The sequence below is a fragment of the Gossypium raimondii genome, chromosome 9, assembly GCF_025698545.1.
Source record: "Gossypium raimondii isolate GPD5lz chromosome 9, ASM2569854v1, whole genome shotgun sequence".
Taxonomy (NCBI): domain Eukaryota; kingdom Viridiplantae; phylum Streptophyta; class Magnoliopsida; order Malvales; family Malvaceae; genus Gossypium; species Gossypium raimondii.
In genome coordinates this window covers 40,630,306-40,643,366 of record NC_068573.1, presented here as the reverse complement: position 1 = coordinate 40,643,366, position 13,061 = coordinate 40,630,306, and the positions used below count along the sequence as shown (strand labels likewise).

General features: G+C 30.0%; 1 protein-coding gene across 2 annotated transcripts; it reads left to right on the top strand.

Moving 5' to 3' along the window:
* Nucleotides 1-2,886: 2,886 nt before the first annotated feature.
* Nucleotides 2,887-6,720, top strand: LOC105799708 (enolase). Of its 2 annotated transcripts, XR_001135652.2 has the most exons (17): nt 2,887-3,055; nt 3,353-3,416; nt 3,516-3,580; nt 3,671-3,718; nt 4,054-4,140; nt 4,257-4,337; nt 4,543-4,644; nt 4,724-4,879; nt 4,964-5,026; nt 5,114-5,194; nt 5,334-5,528; nt 5,639-5,689; nt 5,786-5,874; nt 5,971-6,022; nt 6,141-6,197; nt 6,334-6,502; nt 6,612-6,720. XR_001135652.2 is itself a non-coding variant. In XM_012630395.2 (16 exons), exons 1-16 carry the CDS (start codon nt 2,987-2,989, stop codon nt 6,412-6,414), a joined length of 1,341 nt encoding a protein of 446 aa, XP_012485849.1. In that variant the 5' UTR covers nt 2,887-2,986; the 3' UTR covers nt 6,415-6,636. The 2 variants fall into 2 exon arrangements, 1 of the variants encoding a protein (XP_012485849.1); XM_012630395.2 differs by having other exon boundaries at nt 6,334-6,636.
* The last annotated feature ends 6,341 nt before the right edge of the window (nt 6,721-13,061 follow it).

Genomic DNA, 13,061 nt, shown 5'->3' with positions numbered 1-13,061 from the left:
AGATTTGGACAGATTAATACTTCAACTGCAAGGATTGGTTGTCTGTCCCAAAACAAAATGTTTTTAATTTTCATGCAAGTAAATTACAAATAATATATAGTTATATTTAATTTTTGAATTACTTATAAATTTATTGATGATGTGCTTTAGCATCAGACCGTGTCAGATTATATATGCAATTAGTGCATGGATGAATTTTATTGGCTTTATGAATATTATGCTTTCCAGATTCGCTATTTTCCTTACGAAATATGGAATGCTGGAAACAACATTATTTTTCACTCCAACCCTATTAACACGGACATCATCCAACGCACCTCGAACATGCTATATAGTATTTTCCATGCTTTTTACTGCCAAGATAAGGGAACCTTCTACATCTATCTCGATAGTATTACGCTGGGAGGCCCCAAAGAGAGGATCGGCTTCCTTTGGACTGTATCGTAGAGTCAGTGCGTTGGAACATTGCTCTTGACTCGGGCTATCAAGACCGGAAGGAAAGTAGATATATAGGTGGATGTTGTAGCCCATCTAGGAAGTAGTTTTAATTTTCCTATTTTGGATGTCAATTTCCAACATGATAGGTTGTGGGTCTTTTCCTTCTTTTGATGTGATCTCTATGAGTATTTTATACCGTACTGTTGGTCAATCTTTAATTATGTCCTAACATCATTGCAATTTGTTGCAGCAGTAGTTATTTTTTATTTAGAAGAGTACGAAAACGGGTTTTTAGTATATAGGTGAGTCAACCCCTTTGTTTTGTTTGCTTACAGTGATAAAAATTTTCTTTTATTCAGTTTCGTTTCACCAGCGAAAACAAGATGATCTCAAGTCTCAACTTCTTCATATATCACAATCTTGATTTAGTGCTGTTAATTTCTTAATTACTGTATTTTGGAAGAGGCAAAAGCATTGATCTAATTGGCATCAAGCTAATAACCAACCACTTTTATTTTCCATTCAATTCCTTAATCGAGGAGTCTAATAATCGAATAAATCTTTATTTTTCGTTTAAAATCATAGTAATTGATACTGTATTACAAATGTAACTAGGATTGAGACTGCAATGACAACAAGAAATTAAAAAATAGGGTCGTAATTAAATAATCTCTTAACAATTTATGGAGTGTGTCTCGTATTTATTGGACACATTGTAGTTACTTTAGATAAGAATTGACGAGCAATTGAAGAAGAGTCAAAGCAAGATTGATGTCAGGACGACATGACGAACTCCTAACTTAAGGCAACGGCGACTTTGTGATGAGCATGCATAGGACGTTACGAAGATGCGACGTATTCTCCACATAAGTAGCCGCGTTTTAAACTTCAAGTAGGATTTTAGGCATATATCCACAAAAAATTGTTGTATGTTTCTTTTTTTAAAAATATATATTTTTAATATTTTACTATACTCTTATACGATATTTGTCAAACCCCTGACATTGCAGTATTATACCAAATATTTTTCCATTAATTTAATATCCTTAATTAATTTTTATTATAATCTCACGAAAATTATTATGTTCGGATTCAAATATATATCTCATAATCAATTTTAAACTCATTGCTATGATACTCAATTTTATTGTTACAATAATTAAACTATTTTCAATATTATTTGGGCTATTTAGCCTTCACCAATGTAAATGCACCATCAAATAAGGGTGTGCTTTCGATCGGTTCAGTCGATTTAAATTTTCCTATTAAAAATTGAATAAACCGAATTAACCACCTAAGCCGAATAAACCAAAACAACTTAGGGTGCAAAACTGAATAAATTTAACTGAAAATTTTCTGTTTCGTTTAGGTTTTCGGTTTTTGATATTTTTTCAGTTAGAAAAATTTTCTAATGAAATATTTATAATTTTATTTCCTTTAATTTTTTCACATAATTGTCTTCTTTCTTAAATTTACTATACCATACCACTTTTATTTTTATCTCAAATTAATTATAAAAATATTAAAAATTAAATCAAACAATTTTAATAAACTCAAAAAAAATCTATTTTTTATATTTTCTTACGACCAACATATCCTTACTTTGGTATATGAAATGTATCATAAAAATAAAATGAATATCATAAAAACAGTATATGAAATTTATCATTTAATTTTATGAATATCATAAATGAAATGTTTATCATTTAATTTTTATGAAATTTATATTAAATGATAAAAAGATTTCCCGAGGAAGATTCAATTTTAAATTATTGCACATATAAATTTTATAAAATTAAATGATAAAATTTTTATTTTCTTACGTAGAAATATTAAAATTAAATTAGCTTTATATATATTAAATAATAAAATTAAAATGAATATCATAAAAAATGATCAATTTGAGGTTTAAATATTATCGGTATTGGATTTAGATTCAAAGAGTATTGAGTTTTAATAAGTATTTGAGTTTAAGATTTAAACGTGGGCTTAAGTATATGAATGAGTTCTAGGTTATACTCTCGGTTGATTTTATTTAAAAGTCTAAAATAAAAAAATTGACTAATAAATCAATTAAATTGAACATAAAAACCAATTAAAAAACCAAATAAATCACAAATTTTTTTTTCAATTTAATTCATTTCCATTTTTTTGGGTTCGGTATTTTTTTCCACATCCCTCCCCACAAACACAGCAAGCAGAAATCAAAGCACTGAATTTTCAGCTAACCAATGCCGCCTTTTTGACAATTCGGTGAAAACCATAATGCCATACATCCACCAAACGACGACAGTTAAAAACCCGAGCTCATCACGTGACATAAAGCGCATGTTTTTGTTTCTTCCAAACCTAATTAAACTCAAAAATCCAACGGTTACAACTCCCTTTGTCGAAATCAACGGCTATCGTTATCCTAACATTCTCCTAATAAACACCACACTACGATTGTTCGCTAAAAAGACTATTGGGATTGATTAATCTTAAAAATCTTCCATTATTGTCCTCTCAGTCTCCCTTTCTCTTTAGATCTCATAAAAGCTCTAATCTGATGGCTGCTACCATCGTTTCCATTAAAGCTAGGCAGATTTTCGACAGCCGTGGAAATCCAACGGTCGAGGTTCGTTTCCTCATCTTATCTTCTCTCTTCATTTTCGTTCACTTTCTACTCTATATGTTAATGTCACCGATCTGTATATTGTATATATTATGTTCGTCACTTATTTCCCGATTTGTTTGCTTTTGGATAGTACGACTCGACGAGTCGAATCGGTCGAGCAGTTGAATATTCTAATCATTTTCCGCTGTTTGCATAAAATAAATGCTATCCCGGTAGTTATACAGATATTTTTTAACATTCAAATTTATGAAGGATTTTAAAATCGAATCTAACGGAATACTTTATTAAATTCGATAGGTTGATGTGGAAACATCCAACGGTAAAAAGGCTAGAGCCGCAGTTCCAAGCGGTGCATCCACTGGTACATTAATTTATTCAGCCATCATCCAAGTAATTAGTTTCAAAAAAAATTGTAAAATTTTATTTATTTACTTATTTATTTTGTTTTGTTTTGTTTTAGGAATTTACGAGGCTCTTGAACTGAGAGATGGAGGTTCCGATTACCTTGGTAAAGGTGTATCAAAGGTCAGTTATTCTTGCATTTTAGCTTTTATTTTTACTGGATTTTTTTCGAGAATTTATCTTATTTACAATCTGTTCTTGTATTATATACAGGCTGTTGCTAATGTTAACACGATTATCGGGCCTGCATTGATTGGAAAGGTTTGTCCCTTGACTTGTTTTCGCTTTTATTTGATAGTTGTAATGTTTCATCGACTGCTGAATAATGATATTGTCATTGTTCTAATGTACATTTTACCTTCATAACTCCTTCTGGTCGTTATTTTTGCGATTATTTGCTTTTGATTCCATAAAATTTGTTACCGTACAATAAAGAATGAGCTAATGTTAAGCATATATCATCAAAAGTATATTAAGCAGAAACATGCATTGGCAACTAAACAGGGGACTAGACATTAGTTAATTGTGGTGAACCTAGGCAAAAAAGCAGCGGATTGCTTTTTCCTGAACTGTGTGTCTTCAATTGATTACCGCAGGATCCAACTCAGCAGACTGCTATTGACAATTTCATGGTTCAACAATTAGACGGAACTCAAAACGAGTGGGGTTGGTGCAAACAAAAGGTAGCTTAAGCTGATTGCCTATTTTTTTTATCTCTTTCAATAATTTTTGTTTTTGAGTCTCATTAACATCTTAATTTGATGGTGTTGTATTTATTCATTTGTTAAATTTCTTTCAGCTTGGAGCAAATGCCATTCTTGCTGTGTCCCTTGCAGTTTGCAAAGCTGGAGCTGAAGTTCTGAATATTCCCCTTTATAAGGTACATTCTGGCTTATTGGACTTCCATTCTCGTTTTCTTCTATTCTATAGACTTATCTATGTATTTGAATGTAACGGATTCCATCATGTTAAAACTCATTATAGAATGATTTTCACAATTTTGTTCGGAAATTTCTTGTAACTTGTATGAAATTCTTTCTATTTTCATGTCATCTGGATCTAATAAACCTACCTTTTGGATGCAGCACATTGCTAACCTTGCTGGTAACAAAAAGTTGGTTCTTCCAGTCCCTGCTTTCAATGTCATCAATGGTGGTTCGCATGCAGGAAACAAACTTGCTATGCAGGTATGTGCAGGTCTCATGATTTCTTTTGATCTTTAAGTTATTTGCTGATACTAATGTTTTCATACTTATGTGCTTGCAGGAGTTCATGATTCTCCCTACAGGAGCATCATCTTTTAAGGAGGCCATGAAAATGGGTGTGGAAGTCTACCACAACTTGAAGTCTGTGATCAAGAAGAAGTATGGTCAAGATGCAACCAATGTTGGTGATGAAGGCGGTTTTGCTCCTAACATTCAGGTCAAAATATCATGGTTTTTGCCCATCTTTCACTTGTTAGTTTAATTTTAAGTTAATTGACGTTATTTTTTTGTTCAAGTTCAGGAGAACAAGGAAGGGCTTGAATTGTTAAAGACTGCCATTGCAAAAGCTGGTTACACTGGCAAAGTTAGTGCCCCTTCTTGGTAACCCTTATGAATTCTCTGTTGTTTGATGTTAGGAGATGACTGATTAAATATTTTTTCACCATTCTAGGTTGTTATTGGAATGGATGTTGCTGCGTCCGAATTTTATGGATCAGCAGATAAAACCTATGATCTGAACTTCAAGGAAGAGGTGATTTGTAATACAAGATATTCTCAGTCATTGCAGCTCTATGAGATTCTGTTTACATATGATTACCATATCATTTTAGATATATATTCAAGTTGCTGTGTATATGTTGCGTCTATATTCTATTGTTCGGCATGTGCAGAAAAATGATGGTTCTCAAAAGATATCAGGAGATGCTCTCAAAGACTTATACAAGTCATTTGTTTCTGAGTATCCTATCGAGTCAATTGAGGATCCCTTTGACCAAGATGATTGGGAGCATTACTCCAAACTAACCAATGAAATCGGAACAAAAGTTCAGATTGTCGGAGATGATCTCTTGGTCACCAATCCAAAGGTAGAATTTCATTTATCTGCTGGTGCCTTTTTATGGGAAGTCATGTATGCATCCCCAAGTATTCTTTTCGAAGGATCATGATGTCACTCGTTCATTTTTAATCTCTGCAGAGGGTTGAGAAGGCTATCAAAGAAAAAACTTGCAATGCTCTTCTTCTCAAGGTACCATTGGGTTGTTTTCCTCTAGAAGATCATTTATGTTTTATCGTCAAGCCTTTGAAATTAATCTAGATTCTTTCTTGTATGACCGGTAAATAGGTTAATCAAATTGGATCTGTTACCGAAAGTATCGAAGCTGTCAAAATGTCCAAGAAAGCTGGATGGGGTGTGATGGCCAGCCACCGCAGGTTTCAATGACAAACCTTTAAATGCTAAATTTGTTAATCCGATTACAAAATCAGAAGTCCTGTTTCTCATGGAATGTATAAACTATTCGATTGCAGTGGTGAAACTGAGGATACATTTATTGCGGATCTTTCGGTCGGTTTGGCCACGGTAATGACTCTGATATCTAATCGTACTTTTATTGCTTAAATCTTTGTTGTTGTGAATTTAGACGTTGCAATCTCAGTTCTTGTTCTTAACATAGATTTGTTCTTTTTAAAAAAATCAGGGTCAAATTAAGACCGGAGCTCCATGCCGGTCTGAGCGTCTAGCTAAGTACAATCAGGTTAACATCTTTACCTTTAAACAATCATATGATTTTTTTTCCTTCTCTTGAATGATAAAACAAATTCAACGTTATTAGTTTTTTTTCATGTACCAAGAAGCGTCTGATTATGTTGTTGTTATTTTATAATTTGCAGCTTTTGCGTATCGAGGAGGAGCTCGGTTCGGATGCCATCTATGCCGGAGCTAGTTTCCGTGCTCCTGTTGAACCTTATTAGGAGTTGGTTTGATGATGAAGTTTGTTGCGACTGGATGTGCGCGATAGAGCTCTACTTCCAATGAATAAGTTATAATAACACATAGTGGGTTAGTCAAGACCCAAAAACTTTTTTTTTTTCAATAATTTTGACGGAAATTTTGTTCCAAAGAAACATAAAATTATGTCGACAACCTCAAATCAAGCTCGTTTTTATAGGTACCCCGTTCATGGTTGCTTGTTATTTTCGGAGATCATGGTTCTGCTGCTTTTTTAACTTCCGGCACTATTATTAACAACTGTTTTCATTTTGGCCATTTGCCGTTAATCTGGGATTAGTCATTGTTATTTTACACTATTTTGTTCACCAAGGTTTTCATTTTTACTCAATTCCCTGTAAAAATTCAACCAATTTTTTCCCTATAATTCAATTCCTTGTAAAAATTTCAGGTTTTCATATTTTTATTGAAAAAGAAACTAAAATCAATTCTAAAAAGGAATTTAAAATATAAAATAACTTTTCTTATTATAAAACCAGAGTTTTCTTATAAAACCTTAGGTTTTTCCTTTATTGGAAAATTTTCAATTTAATTCTAAAAAAGTTGAGAATGAAGGAAATTAAAAAGATAAAATAATTTTTCCTTCATAATTCTTTGTGAAATCCTAGGTTTTCTCTAAAAACTAAAATTAATTCTAAAAAGAAAATAAACAAAAGAAATTTAAAAATAAAATGATTTTTCATGCAAAATATAAGTTTTCTCTCTATAAAGTTGGTGACAAAAAAATGATAATTAACGGCTATGTCTAAAAATATCTAAAATAAAATTATTAAAATTGGATAACCGATTGTGTAGTTTATCTTTTAGAATTCATGTCCCATCCATATGTTTTGTTAATTATGTTTAAAAGGTTTTAATATTTATATAAATTTTGATTCGATAATAATTGGTTAAGCTTCTCCATTAATTTTCTATTCATAAATTATCTAATACAATTTTAGTCATTATTTATAATGATTTGGCCATTTGGATTGTTTTGTGCACTTAAATGTAAGTATTGTATTAAAATATAATTAAAAGAACTAACGGATAAGATACCGATTATTTTATTTCATGCCCATGTCAAGTTCACAAAATCTTGAATGCCGTCAAGCCAAGTCACTCAGTGGTGACATTGAAGATTTATAAAAAAATGTAAAGCTTTAAACAAACTAAGGATGAAATATTGTTTCCAACTAGTTGGTGCAGCAAGTGAGAATTTTTGGACCATTGAATCATCAATTGATGGCTTAAAACAATATTCCATGAATAAAAATGATCAATTTCATTAAAAAGAAGAAGAAGAAAGAAGCAATTATAGAAAAATGGTAAAATTATTAATAGAAAAGTTGCAATTTAGGTCCACCCCCTATACCTTTCTTGGTTATTCTTCATTGCACAAAGATTATCATGTTACTTTTCATGAGTATGTGTTTCCTTTTCAAACTGCTTTTAAGTCTGCACCTGTAACACCCCCTACCCGTATCTGTTGTCGGAATAGGGCACGAGGCATTACCGGAGTTTACTGAACATTTTCAATAATTCTGAGTCATTTATTATTCATATTCTGAAAATAATCATAACGTCCCTCTATTGGGCCCTCGAAGCCCAAAACACAAAATATTCATTAGGAACCTACTGAGATTAAATCGGAATCATAGGAAATTTTTCGCAGAATCCTAAATATATATATATATTAATTTTTTTTATTTCCGAATTAGGTGCAGGGTTCATACGGGCGTATCACATAACAAATCTTTTCATAAGAAATTGCATAACTGAAACCTTTCCACTCTTTCATAAGCTCAATTATATTTTCATCTAAGCACTTACCATTCCAATGCACCTTATAATTAAACATATTACAATTCAACAGTAATTTGGCTCTTGCCAAAACTTCAAGCAACAACATTGGTTAGCGTACTTTAATATTGACAAACTTATTTTCTCGCCATGTCTCACTTAAATTTATTACTTGTCTTAATACACATAATTTTCCTTGTATCAACGTATCAAAGATAGTCTCATATTTACATGTCATGATACATATCATTTTCTTGTTGTTTCTTCTTAAATATAAATCATTCAATTCATTATGACAATATTTCATGTACCATAATCTTTATAAGTTTAATGTATATTTATTCCAAGAGCAGTTCATAATCTTGAATATGCATAATTATCGTAAGTTTCACATACATGTATTTTCCATGTCATATTTCAAGATATCAAATAATTATCATTTCTATGTATTTCAAGTTTAATTTCATGATTTTAAGTACTTATCTTTTTCTATTTTTATCCCGTTGAATTTCTCAGAATTTCGATAGATTTTAGGGGTACACTTTAGTGTACAAATTCGAGTCCGTCAATTCATATTCATGTGCGCACAGCACACTCCCGCGAACCTCATTTCTTACAGCGGGATTACCAGTCCAGGCTAAATCCCCTACAAGAGAGACACTCCCGCGAACCTCATTTCTTACAACAGGATTACTAGTCTAGGCTAAATCCCTTGTAATATAAACTCATAGAGTATTGTCGGGATTACCAGTCCAGGCTAAATCCCCTGCAATGACAATTACTCTAATGAGCTTGGATCTGAATTACTAGTCCAGGCTAAATTCAGACCCTAATTCGGATTACCCGTCCGGGCTGAATCCATTTTCCACATATTCTTCGAGAGGGCTATATCAGGATAGGATCACCCGTCCGGGCTAGATCATTTTTACTGTCAATTCCTTTTTAAAGATCCATCAAATTTTCCTTTCATTCAACCGGGATTTCTTCCCCTTTTTTTTATCAATTATATCAATGTTTCAATGAACATTTAAATCATATTCACATCAATAACATACATTTCAAGCATTTAAGAATATAATTCAAGTTACACGAACTTACCTCGTAACTTGTTCGTGTTTACAATTTCAGTAATCCGATGTCTTTTCTTTTCCACATTCAAGTCTCGTATTTGAGTCCTTTGGATCTTTATAAATAAATTTAATCATCATTTTCATTCATTTCATATTCTGATACATTCAATTAATGCTCTAGGCAAGATTACCATTTTGCCCCTAAGCTTTTAATTAATGACGATTTTAATCCTTAGGCTCAGAAAAATAAATTCTTGTAATTTTAATCCTTTTTTTATGCCTAATTATTCCCATACAAATTGATAACAGCCCATGAATTCTATAAAATATCGAATTTTTCATAATTTCAACACTTTTCAATTTAATCCCTAAAACATGTTTTCACTCGATCTTGTTCTAATTTCATTCAATTTTATAATTTAAATAAATAAAAAATTCATTTCATGCAATTTGGTCATTTTTGACATTTTTACAAAATTACCCATAGAGTTACTTTTATTCAATTTAGTCCCTGAGCCTAAAACGTGCAAATTATCCATGCTAGCTGAATATCCATTCATATATATTTTTTTCCTCCTCCTCCTCTCCATTCCACATCCTTAATTAATATAACATGCTTATAAGTAACATTATCTATGATTTCACTATTTACTTTTAAATTTATTCAAAGCTGTCCATTTGAGTCATAGTCACTAAATTATTTTTATCTTGAGCTACAGAACTCCAAATTATGATCCTCTAATTTTCCCTGAAACTAGACTCAAATATATTCTTACCATAAAATTTTCAGAATTTTTGGTTTAACCAATAAGTACGGTTTATTCTTTAAAGTCACCTCTGTTCTTCTGTCTGACAGTTCTGACCCTTCTTCACTAAAACTTAATTATCTCTTTGTATAGAATTTGGATTATGTTCCCGTTTGTTTCTATTGAAAATAGACTCATTCAGGATTTTAAAAATATATCATACTTCGCATTGGGTTAATTATTTCTTTGTGTTAAATTATATAGTAAAAACTTGAAGGTTAAATATACTCTAATTCTCTATACACTTTGCACATTTGAAATTAATCTCCTATTTTTATTTTTAGAAATTTAGTCTCTCACTTTTCAAATTTAAAATTTCAAGTCTAATTGTTACATTTGTTAAAACTCTTCTATTAAATTCACCGGTGTAACATTTTAAAATTAAAAGAATTTACTTGGTAGTGAGGTAACAAAAATTTTATGTTAAAAATGTTGGTGTGAAATTTTCATAGAAACTCTTATTCGAACTCGTCATGGTATTTTTTTTTGTTGAAATAGTGTTCTTAAGAAGAATAATCTTAGCATTGTAATTGAAATAGTTAACAATATTAACTATTTAGATAAACTAATGACATTATAAAAGTAGATGGGCCAAATTATGTCAAAATTTAAAGATATAGATTCAATCCAAGTTTAAGCATAGTATAGGGTCAACTTTAAAATTTGATCATTGTCTTATAAAGAAAGAAAAGGCAAGGCAAACCCAAAAGATGTGTCATTCCCTAGACATTCAAATTATATATATCCACGTAAAATTTTAATCGAAAAATTCACAATATTAACTATTTGTACTAGCTAATAACATTATAAAAATATAAGGACCAAGTTAGAAATTAAATCTCAAACTCAAGCATAATAAAAGGACTAAAGTTGAAATTTAACATTTTCTTATAATGTAAAGAAAAAAAGAGAAGTGTACATGTGTTAGCAACAGGACTGAGGGCCTAAGAAACTTCCTTTTATATATAGTTATAATTTTATCACTATCATATAATGACTTAAAAAGGTAAAAGAGAATCGTCTCAATAATTAACACCCTTAATAATTTTAGGAGTTAACGTGAAATCTTTTAAAAGAAAGACAACATTTATGCTAACTCTTTATGCCAAAACAATCTTTTTGCTAGAATAGTATTTTTTTAAAATCCACATAAAAATGTAATTAAGATAATCCTTTTAGTGTAACTAACAACATTATAAAATATAAGGATAAAATTAAATCTTAAATTTTAGTATAGTAGGGGACCAAGAATAAGATTTGACCATTTTCTTAATGTGTGTCATCATAGAAAGACCCTAAAGCCTTATAGATCGTAAAAGTAGAGTATAAAATTAAATAAAATTAATATAGAAAGATTAAATCTCAAATATGGTAAAGAAATTAAAACTGAAATTGAACTATTTACCTTTGAATGAAAAAAAAAGGATATAAATATTAAATCCCAGATATAATATAGTAGAGGGATTAGAATTAAAATTTCACCATTTACTTTGAAAGAATACAGAAGAAAAGAATAGTGGGTGCGCACGTGTCATCATCCAGGACATAGGAATGAATGAATGAATTCAGCTTGAAAAATTGGAAATTTGTTTGGTTATTTTTTTTCTGTTCAATTTTGGGTGGACAAGAGTTTCAAACTTGTATTTGTTTTAATTTATTTAAAATTATGTATCTTTATTTTTTATTTAAATTAAATATAAAATATATTAAACATATTCACAAGCAAAATAACAACTAAAAATCTATTACATAATTCTTTAAAAAAACCTCAATCTAAACCTTGGTTTTTTTTAATCAGAATATAATTTTTAACCATTATATTATATATAAATAGAATAAGCACACAACTCCACACCAACACTACAGTGATTTAACTTGACACAATAAGAGACGGAAAGCACCAATAGTACCAAGAAACGGAACAAAAAGAGATGAAATAAGATTCCCACGGTAGCGGTGGCGGTGACCGATAGGTCAAAGCTGACACGATAACTTTTTAAGTTAGCTACCGTCTTTAAAACGATTTTTTATGATGATAATTCTCATGATGTCTCACTAATTCAAAATTAAGATCAAGTGAGTAGCTTTAGACCAAGTTAATTTGATGTAATTTTAGTATTATTATTTTTTCACCAAAAAAAATTAAAAATTGTTAATTAATTTGGTTTTTTTTCATCAATTAATATTCAATATATGTTTAACCATTATTTATAATTTAATTTTATATCTAATAAATGAGTTCTACATAGGTTCTGCTTATTTGAATGGAAATGATATTGAATTTGATATTAATAGATAGAAAAAAAGAGAGTAAAGAAGTGAAATTAACTCACTTTTTTTTAGGTATTTAATTAATACTATTAAAATATCTTGATTTCATATTAACAATCACTAGCATGATGACATATGATGATCTCACATTTTGACATGTGAAAATAAAAATAAATTAAAATTTATAAAAATATTATTTTTGTCACGTGTTAAAATGTGAGGTTATCACGTGTCACTATGATATTGGTCATTTTTAGTGTCACGTTAACGTATTTTAACAATATTAGTCAAGTACCTAAAAAGTATTTTTAAGTTCGTATTAATTAAATCAAAGAAAAAGTTTAAGTACCAAATAGTTATAAGTTCCCAAGTTTAAGTACCTCTCTATATATACTAATCCAAAACTAAACCAATGATGACTCAATCACGAGAGCTTTTGTCATTTAAATATAGTTTTTTTATTTAATCACTAAGTTTTTAAATTAGATTTTTTAGTGAAGTCAATGATTGTAGTCAAACATGAGTTTTTTTTATTAGTATAATAATAAATTTAGTTCTAAAATTTTCAATAAGTTTAACCTTACTGTTTATAAAATGTTAATTTTAATCCTAATTGTAAACATAAAATAGAAAAGGTTAAAATCTAAATCAAACTTTGCCACTTTAACCATTCAAACAATT